Source organism: Magallana gigas, chromosome 3, assembly GCF_963853765.1.
Source record: "Magallana gigas chromosome 3, xbMagGiga1.1, whole genome shotgun sequence".
Classification (NCBI taxonomy): Eukaryota; Metazoa; Mollusca; class Bivalvia; order Ostreida; family Ostreidae; genus Magallana; species Magallana gigas.
In genome coordinates, this window is record NC_088855.1 from 43,427,353 (window position 1) to 43,446,241 (window position 18,889).

The following is an 18,889-nucleotide window of genomic DNA, read 5'->3' on the forward strand; positions in this document are numbered from 1 at the left end:
TTGTATAATATCAACATGTAGACTCAACCAGTATAAAAAACATCTCTGATCTGGTTTCAGCTAGATAACAACAATTGTTATCAAAATGCTGAACCTCGATTGTACACCGTTATCCTAAATTACTTATATTCTAGTGTAGGATTAAAGAAATTATTGTCCAGTATTGCATCAAATCAGGGCTATTGTTAATGGAGCCAACATAAAGAATACCATAAAAGCGCCACTATGTTTGAAATGTGTATGCATGTGGCATTTTGTAGCGATTTGGCCTCAACGAGAAAAACAGCCTGTAAGTCGGCATTGTACATACTACAGACGCCTGCAAGACGGTGAATAAACACACTTTACAACATGATATGGAATATTGTTAAAAACATGTTGCTTTAATTTTATCCTACTGTCAGCTGACGTGTTTGTTAAAATATGTTTATAATTGGTAGTTCGATTGTATAATATCCATACATAGACTCAACCAGTATCAAAAACATCTTGGAGACTCGGAAGCGTTAACAGTTTGAGTTATGATGACTCTCCGCTCGTGCAGGTTCAAACTATTTTTTATAAAGTTGGAAATATAAAAATGATTGATAAAAATTAGTGCCTCGTTTGCGGTTGGGAAGTTAAAAGGCTTTTGAAAACAAGTCGACGGTCACATCATCAAATGGATAAAATTTGTGGTTGTATTTAACATACAACATACCTCCGTTGAATATTAATGTGTTCACATAATTGACATGATTTGTAAGTGACTTAAAAAGGGCACATGGATTTGACTTTATTAAGATTCAAAAATATTGTAAGGATGCGCTTGGCCATTGCATAACAGTATTAGTTGAAGGTAAGACAGTTAATGAAATGCGTCTAATAAGTGTTTTAGCTTTCCAGTTGTTGTGCATGTTTTGCCTTTTTATGCATGGAATCTGTGAAGAGAATACATTAAAAGTTCTGATCTGGTTTCAGCTAGATAACAACAATATTTACAATTGGTGGTTCAATTGTATAATATCCACATATGGACTCAACCAGTATCAAAAACATCTCTGATCTGGTTTCAGCTAGATAACATTTTTATAGGGATGTGGCCTCAACGAGAAAAACAGCCTGCAAGTCCGGGATTCTAGATACTACAGACACGGCAAGACAGTGAAAAAACACATTTTTAGTATGGTTTAAAATATTGTTAAAAACATGTTGCATTTATTTTTTCTCCTACTTTCAGCTGACGTGTTTTTTTTTTAACTTTGTTCATAATCTGTGGTTCATTTGTTATTATCCACATATAAATCCAAACAGTATCAACCAAATCTTTGAGATTCGGAAAAATTATCAGTTTGAGTTATGATGATTTCCGCCCATGCAGGTTCAAACAATCTTATTTTCTTGGTTGAAGCTATAAAAATGATTAATTGAAATTAGTGTCTCCTTTACAGTTGGGAAGTGAAAAACTTTTTAAAACATATTTTGTAGAGCTTGTTATGAAGCCAACGGTCAGATCATAAAATTCATGTATTTAAATTTGTTGGTTGTATTCAACATACAATATTTACATTTCCTTTCTTTCCCCCTTGCATTTGAGTGATATTTACGCATAACACAGAAGACCCAATCAGCAAATTTGGTGCGTATGAATACAGCCTTCCTTTAGAATTTCACGAAAAACAATACTGACTCTCCACGAGACTTCACGCCAGATCACGACCCGATATTAACCTACGCTGAATAATATTTCATTGATGTAAATACATTTTATTAGTAAGATGAATTCAATTGATTAATTTCTTAATAAACCAAAAGTATATTCATCAAACTACAGAATGAAAAATAAAATTCTTTTATAAATTATCAAATCTTTGTGCACTATTTTTGTCAGCATGATTCGGCTGTTCCAATGGCTCTTCCGTTAATTGCACATCACTGTTTGAATAAGGCAGAGATTTTAAAAAATAAATTATGTTTTCGGAAAGAGAATAAATGTTAAAAAACGTAATCCGTGGTTTAATTGTATAATTTCCACTAAAGACTCAACCTATATCAACAAAAGTTTTGAGACTCAGAAGTCATAACAGTTTGAGTTACTTTGCCTCTACAGTCAGGTTCAAACTATCTTGTTTTCTTAGTTCGAACCGTAAAGATGATGTTTAGAAAATAATGTCTATAATACGGATACGAAGTCAAAGACTTTTGAAAACATATTTGTAGAGCTTGTTATCAAGTCAACGGTCACATTAACAAATATTTAAATTTGAGGTTGTATTCAACATACAACATACTTCGGTTAAGTGTTACATCTGTCCTTATGATTGACTTCATTTTTGAGTGACTTAAAAAGGGCACCTGAATCTGACTTAATTATAACCTGGATGGAAAAATATCATGGAGATGCGCTTGGCCATTGGTTAACAGTTATATTTGAAAGTGAGTCTCTCTATGAAATGCTTGTAATAAGTGTTCTTGCTATCGTGCTTTTTTGTCTATTAATGCTATGAAATATGTCAAGGAAACACATTAAAACTCTGATCTGGGGTCAGCCAGGTAACACCAATTGTTACAAAAGCGCCGCCTTTCTACTGTACACCCTTATTCCCAATTTCTTTTATTTCAATGTATCAAATCTGGGCTATTGTTTATAGAAGCTACATAAGGTATATCATTAGGTCTATACTGTGCCTTTGCCATTTTCATAGACATGCAGCCTCAACAAGTAAAACAGCTTGCAAGTCTGGGATTGTACATACTACAAAAAACCAGCAAGACTGTGAAATAAAAACACACTTTACAACATTGAATAAAATATTGTTAAAAACATGTTTTTATCCTACTGTCAGCTGACAATGTCATGCTTTTTAACTATGTTAATAATCCGTAGTTCAATGGTATAATTTCCACAAACAAACTCAACCAGTATCAACAAAATCTTAGAGACTCGGAAGGGTTAACAGTTTGAGTTATGATGACTATCCACTCAGTTTCAAAATTTTATTATCGTAGTTGAAGCTGTAAAAATGATCGATAGAAATTAGTGTCTTATAGGCGCTACTGTATGGGGAATTTGTGTGCCTCCATGAAATGACTGTACCATAGGCGCCTTCAAGACAGTAAAAAAAACCCACATTTTACAACACTGTATAAAGTACGGTTAAAAAAAATTGCACTGATTTTGGAAAACTTTCAGCTGACCATCTTTGCTAGCCAAGGGGTTTCTGTTTACTTTGCTCCCCATAAACCCTTGGTGGATTTCATTACGAAAACTCGGTGATGTGGATGCGCTCTCTAGCGAGCATATTGCATATATACTTTTTGATCGAAATAAACAACGGGTTATATACACATCATGGCATTAATACAACTTGAAAACATGTTGACTACCGAATATCGCAACATAATTAACGATGCTTTTAGTAGTGATTAAATACAAATTAAGTTATAACCCAAGGAAAGTACGGGATGTTTTCTTTATAGTGTTTTGTAAGGACCTGTACTGGGAGTGAAAAGTCGCCGATTTCTATGAAAGCTTTTATGCTATAAAACCAGGTATCGTTATCGTGAATAAAACACAGCTCACTGAACCTTTAAAAGCAATAACCATAAGCCATGGTAAGCAGGAACGTATATACTGACGGGATAGGCAACTTCTACATTCGCCATGTTTACTTTCCATGCTATCACGCGAGCCTTGACAAGTTTGTAGAACTATGTTCAATCACCAGTAAAATATATAGGTTTTTAAAGCGATCTGGTAAGACCATTGTTGTGGAGGCACTGTACCCGAGTTTTCGAAATGAAATCCACTTCGCTCCCCATAAACCCTTGGCTAGCGAAGATGTCAGCTGACATGCTATTTTAAATACGTTAATTATGTTTATAATAGTGTGGGATTCTACCTACTTCGGACGCCTGTAAAACAGTAAAAACATTTTACATCATGGTATAAAATATTCTTTAAAAAGTGTTAAAATGCTGAATTGTATTTGAATGCGCTTGATCCTTGGTTAGCAGTCTTTTTCAAAAGTAAGATTCTTAAAAAATGCGTCTAATTTGTATTCTGAATCTCGCGCCCTTGGCAAGAGGAATGTTAATACAAGTTATCGAAAAATTATATCATTTATGGGAACCATGAGTACTAATTGTGCCCCATCATTGACGGGCCTATATTTGTATAATATGAAGCAGAATTTATTAAACGCTTGTACCAGAAAAAATATAAATCACTCGCTGTGGCCTTCAATACTTACATTCAGTATATCGACGACATATTACTAATTAACAATTGTTACTTACGTACTTATGTTGACTCGATATATACGGGCGAACTTAAAATAAAAGATACTATAGAGTCTGTTTTATCTGTTTCATATTTGGATTCTTCACTGAAAAGGGACATGGGTGATAACCTAAGAACAAAATTTTATGATAAACGTGATGACTTCAATCTTTCTATAGTCAACTGTCCTTACTTATGTAGCAGTATATCTTCATCAAATGCGTATGATAGAGTTTTAGTCTCTCGATCAGTTTGATACGCAAGGGCATGCTTTACGTATAAACAATTTTAAGGCGAGGTAAGTTAAAGACACAAAAGTTCATAAAACTTTTATGGTCGATACTAGGAACCTGTCCGCAAATACAATCTTCCACTGGGTCGCATGCTGATCGACTCTTTTTTTTTACTTATTGTTAGACCATAATTAATCATCTAATTATGTAGGTTTTCTTTCAGTTTTCCGATGACTACAAAGAATACACGGTGGGTGTGACCTGTCACAAGAGGATACTTGCAAATACATGGTAGCTGATCCCTCCTCTAATTTTGTTTGCTCTGCTCCTATTTTGTAATCTTTTTTTTAAATTTGGTTTTGATTACAGTTTGTATTCGCCACGTCATTTTTATGCCTTTATTGTGTATGAGTTTTGTGTGTGCCTATGGCCTGATAATAACAAAACGCCTCAACAAATAAAACAGTCTGCAAGTCAGGGAAGTTAAATACTTCCGATGACTGCAGAACAGTGAAAAAAACATAGGTTACAACCTAGTATAGAACATTGTTAAAAACTTATCGCATTAACTTTATCCTTTTGTCAGCGAACATTTTTTTCTTCCAATGACCATGTTATTTTCTCAAAAGACTGAATAAATAAGTTGAAAGACAATGTGCAACTGTTTTGACCCTCTAAGTGAAAAGTATAATTTGTAAAATATACTTATGTTCAACTGTTGTGATCTCCTCAGTAATCTTTAAAAATGGCTAAGGGTTCCATAATATATGAGTTGTGATTTGCCAATGAACTCTATCATTATTGTTCGCTAATTTGGGATTCTCTTAGATAACTGTTTCAATGGAACAGCGTACATGTAATAAAGTGTCACTGCTATGGTTACTTAAGAGGAATCTGTACCCTAATAATACAAAACAATGTGATCCTATGTAGAGGCCATATCAGTGCATAAGATTCAAATGTTAAGATTCTCTCATTGAAAAATATATATGAGTACTATTGTTGTTGTTAACTTCTCGGGTGGTTGAATCAATAGCTTAGGGTACCAATGAATAACTGTTGTAATCTTCTAAGTAGACTATCAAAAGGTCGATGATTTAAAGGTTCCAAAGTACAAGTGTTGTAATCAGCTATGTTGATTGTATCAAAAGTGTAGTTATTTCTTCAGTGAAGTGTATCAGTAGCCTCGTATACTTAAATGATTCATCCTCATAGTAAACTGTGTCAAAAGAGCCAGGTACTAATTTGTTACTGTTGTTATCTTCGTAGTGGACTGTAGTGATCATACACCAATGCATAAGTGTTTTGACCCTTTCCTGTACTTTATCATTTGATTATGATATGTATGCGTACAGTCAATTTAAGCATATCTTTTACAACATACACCATAGCATAACATAACATTGAAATCGCATAGCATAACATTAGAAACTCATACCATAGCATCAAAATCATAACATAGCATGCAATCTCATACATTCTCATTCGTCATATCATACCATAGCATACTATAGCATAGTATACAACATGCTTTTAACTCGATTTCAAATGCTTTTATAAAAAAGAATTAATGTTCACATTGCAGATTAGTGGTAAACTTTGGCTTCTAATCATTTAACATTGATATGTTTAGAGCTCCCCTGTGTATGGAGGCGTTTTTGTTTAAATCGCCTAACATACCATTGCATAGCCTAACATACCATATCATTAACCATTCATTTCAATTCCTCATAGAATAGCATAAAATCTCCTAGCATTACATTTAAATCTCATAGCATATCATTTGAATTGCATATCATAGCAAAGCTAAGGTTGTAAAAGATATTAATGTACATAAAATGACTGTAACAGTTGTAGTTTTCTTAGCAATCTGTATAAATAGCATATATATTGAACAAATGTGTATGATTTGTGATCCTGTCAACGTACTTTTTCATTACACTGGGGCACTTACCTCTAACTGTTGTTAGTAGATAACATTAACTTTCTTACTACATTTATCAAATATCTACGTACTGATGAAATTGATACTGTATAAGTACAAACTGAGACGTACCTGAAATAATATGGTATTTGTTGTTTAACATGTAGGGAGAGGGCGAATTAAGTTTTTATAACCTGTGCCTAATCCCATTGCAATATATAATGCAATAAAATATGTTCAAATTAACTGTTGTTATTCCCTAAGTAATACAGTATTGATAGCATATGATAGTATTTAGATATCCTCTGATCCTCTAAATGAACTCTAATAATTGCATAACTTCGTAATGTATAATCGTTTTATCCCTCTTAGTGGAATTATATTGTTACAATGACACATAGAACCAATATATAACTGTTGTGCTTCCTTCCCGCGTACGAAAGGAGCGACAAATGAGAGACAGCCCAACATTGAGGAACTGCTGAAAGATGTGCGGAATGACAAGAAGGGCAAGAAAATCGACAAGTGCGGTGCCCGTAAGTAAGTAAAACGCCCACTATACAAATAATAAAGATAAAAGCGTTAGTGTACTAAAGAAAATCTTGAAAACATTTTTTTTTAAAAATTGCTGGTTATCAGGTGGGAAAACTTACGAACAAGGCTTAACATGGTGTAATGTGGATATAATGTCCCTCAAAGTAGGATCGATTATGTATTTACTTCAGAACAGTTATCATTTCCAATGAATAATATTTTTCTAAGAAAGGCGCCAAACATAGACAATAACAGGTTTACAGATCACTTGGGTATATTTCTTGAACTCTATACTTGTGAAAATCCCCGAGGGGCTGGACATTGGAAGCAAAACAACTCCCTCCTCTTTGTAGACTGTTACAATTACCCGGAGTAGGAATGTGCAACTGTTGTGATCATTTCAGTAGACTCTATGTATGGTTTAGGTAGCAATGCATAGCTTATGTGACCTCTTAGTGGACTGTGTCAACATCTTAGGGAGCTAGTATTATATGTTATGCCCCTGTCACTAAATTGCAAAGAGTACTTATGAAAATGTTGTGATTCTTTCAGAAGACTACACAAATAGCTTATGGTACTAAGTTGTGATTATCTCAGTGGAATGCATCAATACCCAAGTGAACTTTATAAATAACTGTAAGGAACTAATGTGTAACGTTTGTGTTCCTTAATGTAAAATCTAACAACATATTTGGTACTTACATGTAACTGTTATACTCCTCTTAATGGACTCTATCAGTAGTCTAGGTCACTTAGATGTAACAGTTATCTGGCTCTTACTATGCAATATCAGTTTGTGATCCCTTAAATAGGCTGGGTACTTAAGTTTAAATCTTATCTTGGAGAACAGTATGAATAGCATAGTTTATATGTATAGCTTTTTAGGGAACTAATGAATAACTGTTGTGATCCTCTCAGTTGACGGTACCCTTAGTGTAAGAAAATAATGTTTAAGTGTTGTGATCTTCTCTGTAGTCTGTATCACAAGTCTAGGTCATGTAGTGATCTTGTCAATGGACTGTACGATTATCCTAGGGTACTTTTCTTCAACCATTGTGTCCTCTGAGTGGATTGTATCAATAGTATAGGATACTGATGCATAATTATAACATGGTACAATTTCAGTTGATTGTATCAAAAACGTAAGATACTATTGTATAAGTATTTTAATCGTCTCATTGGAGATTGTTAATAGCTTTAATTATATACTATGGTTTCATTAAAATTAAAGGGTATCAATTTTCGTGGATAAAGTGAAAATCACAGTTTCAAGAATACTTTAATTCGTGGCCAATAACCCTATCAATACACCATATAAGTGGAAAATGCAGTTTAATGAATATTTAATTTCAAGAATAAACTTAACAACGAAATAAAAAAAATTGGTATTCAACGAATATTGATGAAACCACAGTATTGAATATACTTAGAGGATATCAACAGTAATTAACATTACACAGTTTGAACAGTGTTCAACCAGAGCTATCACCACATGTCATCTTTACTACCCTAGATTTGTGATAAAATCAACTGAGAGGATCAGAACAGGTATACTTAAGTACCATTAGGTTTTAATTCAGTCCACTGAAAGGATCACATTATTTATCATAATGTACCCTTGGCTATTGTTAATATCTACTGAAAGGATCACCATTGTTACTAAGTTGAACACTAGGCTATACAAACGCAAAGAGCTAAATAACCATAGAACAGAATACACACTATTTCTTTGTTTTACACGATTGATAATAGAAGAAATAGTAAAAAGTATCTCCTAAAAAAAACAACAACAAAACAAACAAAAACAAAACAAACAAACATCGATCATCTCCAAAAGAATGAAATCAACGGGCTATTATTGGGGTTACCAAATTTTTCTGTATGTGCTCAAAATGGATTGATAATGGACTAACATCGATGTACTATTGTATATACATGTTTTCAGATTGTATTGATACAAGTTTTTACGGTAATTCTTGTCATTTGTATATTTATATCTGCTTTCAGTGTCTACGTACATGTCCTCATTCATAGTAATTGACAACTTTGGTTTGAGATCTATATACAAAATATATTCATGCATGCTCTCGTATATTTGGATTAGAACACTTTTTATACTGCTTATAAACAGAGAGTCATGTATAAATTTTAGAACCAGGTACATATTATGCATACATTGGCAGGATAACAAAATTGTATATGTTTATATGAAAGCTATAATTAAGAAATAAACTTAATGTCTACTCAAGTTATACGAGGATAACCTTGGTTGGGGCAGTTTACACTTTTAAATCTGCGAAGCGAGTTATAAAAAAGCGTAAATTGCTTCAACTTAAGTAATACGAGCATATCGAAGGTAGATATTGAGTTCATTCCTTATAATTTATTTTTCTGGAATTTACTGTACAAATCAGATGCCTTTAACTTTTTAAAATCTAATTAAACTGTTCAAAATTTAAACATTACGTCAAGCGGATTAGTACGTTTTTGACGTTGATGCATTGTGGCGTGTCTGGAGACATGCAAACAAGATTTTACGTGTATTTTCTGTTCAAACTCTTCTGTCGACGATTAAAAAACACATCTTATCAGGCTGTCAAGTTTAAGTTATTATAAGGTAAAATGTTTTGATAAATTATATAATGATCACCCAAATAATAATAATACGGGTTATATGTTCAAAGCGTTAAATCAAAATTGCCATAGAAAATTAGACAAATTTGTACACACAACCTTTAATCACAGAAAATTAAAACGACTTATATAATTTAATGCTAAAGTGACCTATAGGTCAAATGGGCCGGGTGCAGTTTAGTTTATTTGGTTTACAGTATAAATTACAGTGTTTATAAAGCAGAATGTCACTTTAATAAACGATTTACTTATATTTTCTATTGTAAAAATGGATAAACACACGTTCTTAAACTAAAACATTAATTCATTGTTAAATACAATGGTATAAGATTAACTTACTGATTAACCGTATTGACTCCGTAAGAATAGGTAGATGGTTAGTCAAAACATTGTAAATGAAACAAACTGTCTTTATATGTGAAAGAATAGATGCATTTATTTATTTTTTTAATTGATAAACTTGAGGGATTAAATTCTAAATCAGTTATATTATTTGTGATATTTTTTCATAATGAAATTTGATGTGTTTTTATAAATAATAAATCTGATTGTAAAAGAAATAGTAAATGAATTGCATTGGTTTTTTTTTTAAATCTTAAATGAAAGAGATAGACTAAATGATATTTCTTTTAAAAGTATTTTGTAAACATTAACCGATCAGATCTATTGATGTTTTTATTTATATATGATATTTCTTTTCTTTGGGTGGATAATGTGTGTAAAATGCCTACACATGGATAAAATAGAAGGCTGAACCCTGTAAAAGGTTGCAATGTAGATAATATACTAATTGTTATTATAGTTATTAGTAATTAATAATTTTAATGAATTAATTAGATTTATTCATTTAGAATTTTTTTTAAAGTTCACATTTATGAACAGTAAAAAAATACCGAACCAATTCGGAAATTGTTTTATGCGATTTGTTTATATAAGATGCATAGTACTGTCTCCTTAAACATTGCTTTTTTAGTTTAAAAAATGATTGATAACTCCATTTTTTGTTATGCTTAACAACCCATAATTAAAATAGAAACTTTCATTCATTTCTAATGAACTCACAATATTTTCTCTGAATATAGTAATCAAGGCAAACACAGGTAAATTCTACTTGTATCCTCTAAGAGGATCCCATAATTGCCTAGTTTAACATGTATAATAAGGTGTTTGTTTGGCAAAAATTCGTTTGGGGAATAAACTAACATGCGTTTGAGGGTGACATTTCACATAAAGCAATTTTTCAAAACGAGAAAATATCTTAATTGTACCAATAAACTGCATACGAAACAAAGAATCAAAACCCGAAAATAATTTTTATTGTTTTTAATCAGCTGCAGGAGTTTAGACTTCTTTCCTGTCCACTTCTCAATATATTCAGCCAGTTTTACTCAGTGGTTTTACTTTTTAAGACACAAGGGCAGGTTAAGAATAACAATAAAAAAGTGAACACAATATCTGCAACAAAATGTAAACAAAAAGAATAAGGTGGCAGGGTATTTACAAACCATAATGTTCGGGTATTTAAAACATTTTATCGCAAGCTTAAATAACTTATTTACTTTGAAAAATAAAAGCTCCTAAAATCATTTAGAAAAAAAATCTAAATACAATTTTTTTCAAAACAGATTATTTATCTTTCAACGATATATTAGCTACTTTGAACACCGCAAAAAAATTTTACCTATAAAAATCATTTGTATTTTTAAAAAAATATTTTAACAAACAAACAGAAATAACCTATTTTCTAATCTTAAAAATATTGAAGACGAAAAAAATTGACGAGAATTTTTGTTGTAAAAATGGTAGAAAAAAAAATGATAAATCAATGTTACAATTCCAAAACCAATTATTCATCAAGGTTTTAAATAAATCAATTAATTACTTATGAAATTAAAAACCATTAATCAACAGATTAATTTATTAGTCAATTGGACAAGTTTATAACAATACCAAGTTCAACAGTTTAAAGGAATAACACTTAAGAAATGTGCTTAGATGTCCTCTATGCATTTAAAGCACACTTGATCCGCTCCCGACGCAGCGTTTTAGATCTGACCCACATTCGAGTCGGATATGACGTGTTTTGTTTTGAAGTATATTTAGCAAACAACGATGAGCACAAATTTATCGATTAAGTCTTAGAGTCGGATAAAAAGATGCATTTTTTTTTCACAGAAAATTAATAAGAATGATTAGAATACATGACATATTAACATAATAATTATCACATTTTCCTATGTATTCTGTTAATGATTTTTCGATGTTGTTAATTGCAAGAGTCACAATTAAATCACTCATAATAAGATATTTATGTTTATGTTGAGCGTTCGGCGTAGGTATGAAATTAAACACTTAATTAAATAATGTCAATGTGTTTATTCAACACACAGTTAAAAAGGCCAACAGTGGTTACTAGTTGACCACACATATTATGATTTTAATAATTCATTGCTGGTGATAATAAACATTTAAGGATTAAATGAAAAATTATCGTTTAGAAAATAGTTTAATGTTTTCATAGTGAAAATGTGTACTTAAAATAGAATTATCCTAACACCCCCCCCCCTCCAACATGTTAATAAAGAATTAATAAATGGTCAGTCAGGAATAAGGCCGGAGTGGTTTTCTCCCTTCGTTTGCACCTATGTGATAGTTAAACTTAGGTGCAAAAATTCAGTAATAACTTCTAAGGACTTAGGTGCAAAGAAAATTGTATAAGCTAAATCATTTTTTTGTTAATTTTCTTTTTGTCCGAAATTCAGATGTTTTTTTCTTAAAATCTTCTTTTCTCCCGATGTCATCATGAATAATCTCTTAAAAGATACATTTTCCCTATGAAAACAACCATTGGCACCTATGTGACAACTCAGACGGTTTACACCTAAGTGACAAGATTCGGTTATATATATATATATATATATATATATATATATATATATATATTACATACTTAGTAATAAATACAGGTTTTTGGCATATGTGATACAGATGACATCACAAAATCCGTATCGGCCTCCGGGGCTGATACAAGTTATCAGCCCTCCAGGGTTGATACGGATCCGTATCACACCCCTTGCGGAACTCCTCTGCCTTTTTTCGGCATTTTAAAATTGTATGTTTACAGACGAAAAATAAAATATTTTCAGTTACAGTCGACATTTTTAAGTGCAGTTGAAAACTTCAAATGCTAGCAAATGTTTAAAAGCAGTCAACTTTAAAACCTGATGAAACTCCGTTCTGTAGCTTCATGTTTGTTAAAAAAACTCATATTTTATCAAATACATGTACATGTGCAGACTTTTTTCAAATAATATAAATAATCAATTTGTTCGAGTTAATTTTTTTTTAAATTTATCATTAAGTATGTAATAAATATAATAATACATACCCTTTTCCATATCACAACTTGTATCAGCCCTCGACCAATATCACCCCTCGGGCATTCGGCCCCTCGGGCTGATATTGGAGTCTCGGGCTGATACAAGCTGTGATATGGAAAAGGGTATGTATAATATATATATATATATATATATATATATATATATATAAGAAGCACTAGCAAACCAACAACACACGTTATCTAAAGTGTCGGATCAAAAGATACACGGTTTTAAGATGAGATATAAAAAAGCACTAAAAATAACCAACGACACGAACAATAAAGTAATATATATATATATATATATATATATATATATATATATATATATATATATATATATATATATATATAAAACGAATGTTGTGTGTGAAAAAGTGAGTGAAAAACGTTGCTGAAGAAAGTGTTGAATTATTCATTAATATGAATTAAATTTATAGATGAAAGGTATATACAGCCCCAAAATGCTTTATTTTGAATAATTTGACTGTTATTTTCAATGCAGTTTCATTAATTTTCTTTAAAATCGTTTCGGAGCTATTTTGCTACATTATGGGTATATGGGAGGCATTTTAACTGTGATATAGGCCTGTCCCGAGACACAGATTATTGTAACTAAGCAGAGTGTAGTGAAATGAATAGCATTATTGTAAGCTTAAAGCTTTATTGTGTAAATGGCAACAATACGGTGTGTTCGATGTATATCTCGTAAATGTTTGATGTCATATACAATGTCAACCCGTGCACGCACGGGTCAAAGTCTAGTTAAAGTATATCATTTTTGAAATACTTTCATCGGGTAAGAATTTTCAATATTTAGCCAAAAGGTAGCTTTTTAAAATATTTTGAGAGGTAAAAATTGTAAAACCCCCAGTGGGATTCGAACTCATGACATATAGATTCGTTGTAAACCTTCTTACCCACTGCGCTACGCTGTTAGGTTACAATATTGGGGGAAGATACTTATATAATTACACTTGCTTTTGTTGCTTATTTTGATAAATTTTTCTACCATATGTGCACATTTATATAATATAAAGAATAACGAAGACTTTGCTTGCCGGGATTCCTTTATAAAAATTTTTCATAAATAGACTTAATATAAAAGCCTACCTTACATATTCAAACAATGTATAATTGTGAGATTAGATTATTTTATGAAACACTGAAAACAAACTTTTCTTTTTGCAGATTTTAAAGAGAAATGGAGCGTTTCAAAGATGTTATCAACGCTTTGTGTTCAGATGACAAGGTTACGTTTCATAAAACTATTAGGAAAATAAATGTTCAAAAATATTCTGAAAGCGAACTCAAGGAAATTAACGATGAAGTTAAAACAAATTGCAGCGGAGAATCAATTTTACACAGAGCTTTAAAATACAATACACCTGCAACATTTTCATTTTTCAAAAATATTGCAGAAAAACACCCTGAACTTTTGAAAGAACAGAGAGATTGCAAAGTCAAGGGCTTTGAAGGTCAATCACCCTTGCATGTTGCCATTGTGAGAGAATATACAACACATGTTGTAGAAATTCTGAAAATTGCAAAAGTCAATGAAATGACTCAAGCGTTGCTTTGCATATCTGCAAAAGGTGATAAATTTAAAAACACCGTTTTAATAGGACAGCTACCATTAAGCGTTGCAGCCCTTTCTTGCAAGAACAAAGATTCTAAAATAATAGAAATTCTTTTACAGAATCATGCCAGAATTTGGCTGAAAAACGAACATGGTGACACTGTATTTCATTCTCTAATCAAATATGCCGATGATTATCCTGAAAAAATGGAACATATTAAGCCAACATTCAAATTCTTATGGAAGCATTTTTCAAAATTTTGCGAATCACGCAAGAAAAGAAAAAAATATACGAAAATAACCGATATTCTTTTCTGGGAAAACAACTCCGGCTTAACACCACTTGAATTGTCTGCAAAACTTGGCGTTAGTGAGCTTTTTCAAATCTTAATCGATATTAAAGATGTATATTACTTTACAGACACAAAGGACGGTTTGTTTGACATACGAGAGTACGACGTGACTGAATTTGATCGATTGATAGGCTATTTGGAAAAATTAGAAAATGAAGACAAACTTCCAATATTAGAAATTCTTTTTGATCCCAGATGTTCACAACATGAATTATTTCGAATCCTTAATATATGGTTGGTGGAGTACGTTTTAGAAAAGAAATGGATGGCCTACAAGTGCACCCTACTTATGTGGATGATTGTACACGTGTCGTTTATGTTTGTGTTTACAGCATCATCAATAACAAAATCACAGATTTTCTTTTGTTCTGAAAACAACGAAACATCGTGTGACATCAGTGTAATTATATTGTATATGGTGACATTCATATATTTTGCGACTGGAGTTATATACCTATGCCTGGCTTGTTTGTGTATAAAACGTTTGACAGAACGTTGCTCGAGCAAATTGGGAAACCCTCGCAAATTTGGATCAATGCGACATAATTTGGACTACATCGTATGTTTGCTGCTCATTGCAATCGGAGCATTAATGGAATGCGTTTTGCTCCCCCTAAAAATACATTTTGACTATTATTTAGTAATTGCATTAATATCTGGGTGGTATTTCATGCTTTATTTTTCTCCCCTCTTCAAAGGTCTTGTTTCTTTCACATTCATGATGAGATCGGGTTTTTTAAAAGATTTTGTTCCCTTTTCCGCTATTTCTATGTGTTTTATGTCTCCCTTTACGTCAATTATGTATATGCTTTTCCATGGAACGGATAATGTGGAAGAGTTTGATAATTTTTTAAGTTCTCTGTTCACAATGTTTAACTTAGGAGTAGGTCTAAATAACATAGACGTGTTGAATAAGTCAAGGATCCCAGGGCTTGCATACTCAATATTTGTTGCGTTTACAATACTTTCTTTTATCATCCTTTTCAATGCATTGATTGCTGTTATGACCAATACTTTTTCTGATGTTCACAATAATAGAAATTCATATCTTGCATATAGCAGATTAGGAATGATAGAGCTATTTGAGGACATTGTTTTATTCAAACAACTACGCATCTTTAAGTTTTTAGTGAAGAAGGCAAAGTATTGGACTCGAAGTGATGATGTTGAACCATCGCCTATCTATAAACGATATATTAAAAAATGTAGACAACAGAAAGCATCTCATCTGCACCAAAGTGATATTACACAGATTGAAAAAAAAAGTGACATGACACTAAAAAGCAAAAAGCGGTATTATTCGTTAACTCAATTGTTGGAAGATTTCGATGACTTTAGTGATGACAAGAATGAGAAAAAAATAAACGCTAAGAAGAATCAACTACGAAAGTCAAGAGGATTGAAAAAAGTTTATCCTGAAAAAGAGGTTACGTTGCATGTATATCAGGTACATAAATCATCCCAAATTCCGGATAGTAAAACACAGTCGAAGTGACAAAATGTGATACATCATTTGATAATCCGATCATTCTTTTTTTTTTTTTAAATACAATGATCTAATTCTGCGATGATGGATTATGTAAAAGTATAATAAACAATACTATATTTCATTTATTTTTGTAATCTTTTAAAACAATTTTGCCTAATTTCAATCCGAAAATAGTTCAATGAGTGCATCATCAGTCATTGAAAGAAAGCTTGTTTATTGATAAACAATTGTTTGTTTAATTAATACAAATTATACAAATATACCTAATCGTCAGAAAACTTATTCAATCTTCCACTATTGATATTATCGGGTCAAGAATTTAACTGATATGAATTTTATTTAGCTTCTGAAATTGACCATGTTTTAATAAATAATTTCCCTGGAATATCATTATTGTTCAGGGACACTTTTGTCATGTACCCCTGATGATTAATCTTATTAAGGAAGGAGTCTTCTCGTTATCAAACATACTTCTTATCACAGGGGCATCGTATCCGCTCTACAACTTACTTGACAAAAGTTACGCAAATCCTCCCACACAATGTTGGAAATGTTGTAAAAAAACACGCTCACTTTGAAATATTTCTAATTAACTCGGTAAAAAGTGTTTTATCCCATTAAAACTGCTGTCTGCAGCAGATATTCGATCTCTTCGCCCAAGAAAAGATAACTCTTAACTTTCGCCATCCGAAAACTCTCGGGAATTTCAGCCTTTATGTATAATAATGATACATTGTCAAATTCCGCGAAACATCAATAACAAAACAAAAAAATAAATTTTTAACTTGCAGCGGGGGTAGGGGTGAATTTTGAATGATGGACAGTCTTATTTTAAAATAAATAAGTAGAATTCAGTTTAAAATTTCAAAATATATGTAAAAAATTTTTCATACAATGCAGATCTGCTGTCACAATGTATATTTATGGTGTATATATTTGTGGTTTTAAAGATACAATGTAATGATAGGATATTTGAGAACAATGAATTGTTCGACCAGCTACTGCAATTACTTTATACCGACCACTAGAGAAAGACAATTTGATTTAGAAGAAAAAGACTCGTATAGTTTAAATTTAGTTAAGGAATATTGTTATATTTAGTAATTTTAGAATGAACAATTATAATGATGATGATGAAAAAGTGTTGAAACAGTATTTAATTTTAAATCTTTTTTTTCTTCTCTCAAATGTTAATGAGATATATACTACGTTGGTGTTGACATATAATTTTTTAAAATAATTTTTTATTCAACAATTAAAATACTCATAATTTATGTATTGTCTTTGCAACCCATACCTTCAAAATAAATTGTCGTTGCCTAAGAATTTCAGCATTGTTTTAATTGTCAATATGAAATTACTAGTATATTTACATTTCTACAAAAGATTAAATGATAGGAAATATATATTTGTTTTTAAACAATTGCATATTAAATTACGCTAATTAAAGTACATGCCAAATATATCGGAACGAATATTATTTTGCTTACGGTAGTTACATTAGACGAAAATTACCCCAGGCATTTTACAGTTTACATCAGAAGTCTCTACTATCATTACTGAACATAGAGAGAGAAAGTACAGAGTTATCTTTTCTTGGGCGAAGAGATTGTATGTCTGCGGCACGCAGCGGTTTTAATGAGATAAAAACGCTTTTTACCGAGTTTATTAGGAATTTTTCAATGTGAACGTGTTTTTTTTTTGACAACATTTGCAAAATTGTGTGGGAGGATTTGCGTAACTTTTGTCAAGTAAGTTGTTTTTTGACATTGTTTACAAATCGTGTCCTACTTTCGATTCTTCCCTTGTGTTTTATTTATAGTTATGTCATAGAGTGTAGAGCGGATACGATGCCCCTGTGTTCTTATAATAAGAAATTCATGAAATTTTGACACAGTCAAACAGAACATATTACCAAATGATTCTATCAGTATAATCAAATTTGACCTTCTCGTTTTCGCATAAAGGTCAGGTCAAGGTCACTACCTTTTCCTCAACGTAAAGGATGATAAAAAATAAGTGTAGCTCTGTGTAGTTCTGTAGACATTTGTATAAGATATGAAGATTTGATTCTTCAATGAAATGATAGAATATCAGAATGTCTATCAGCTTATACTACTAAATTGGAATATATTTAAACTAAAACTGATATTGCTTAGCCCGCATTTCCTCTAATTTTCTTAAATTTTGAAGAAATTTTGATTATTTTTTTTATGCTTCCAATAATAAAAATTTTCAGATTTCTATGTATTATGAAGACTTTATATAAAGATATAAATTGACAGAAAAGCTAATATATTGACCATTTAATAAGAGAGAAAAACTGATTCTAGTAATTTTTTTTTTTTTTTTACAAAATTCAATGTATAGAATGGGCGCTTTAAAAAAACTTATAAAAATGTAATTTAATAGCCAAGTAACATTTTAAAAACATATTCTGAAACCCAAGTATCATATCATTAGTTCACATTAGTAAAAAAAATCCAACATTAATATTCTTGTT

The 18,889-nt window shown here is 31.4% G+C and overlaps 2 protein-coding genes across 2 annotated transcripts in view; one reads left to right on the plus strand and one right to left on the minus strand.

Moving 5' to 3' along the window:
* Positions 1–18,889, minus strand: part of LOC105336028 (alanine--tRNA ligase, cytoplasmic) — a 609,144-nt gene that overhangs the window by 475,790 nt on the left and 114,465 nt on the right. The gene's annotated exons all lie outside the window — the stretch shown is intronic.
* On the plus strand, positions 14,188–16,392 carry LOC136273456 (transient receptor potential cation channel subfamily V member 3-like). Its single transcript, XM_066077881.1, has one exon. The coding sequence runs from the start codon at positions 14,527–14,529 to the stop codon at positions 16,390–16,392; it is 1,866 nt and encodes a 621-aa protein (XP_065933953.1). The 5' UTR covers positions 14,188–14,526.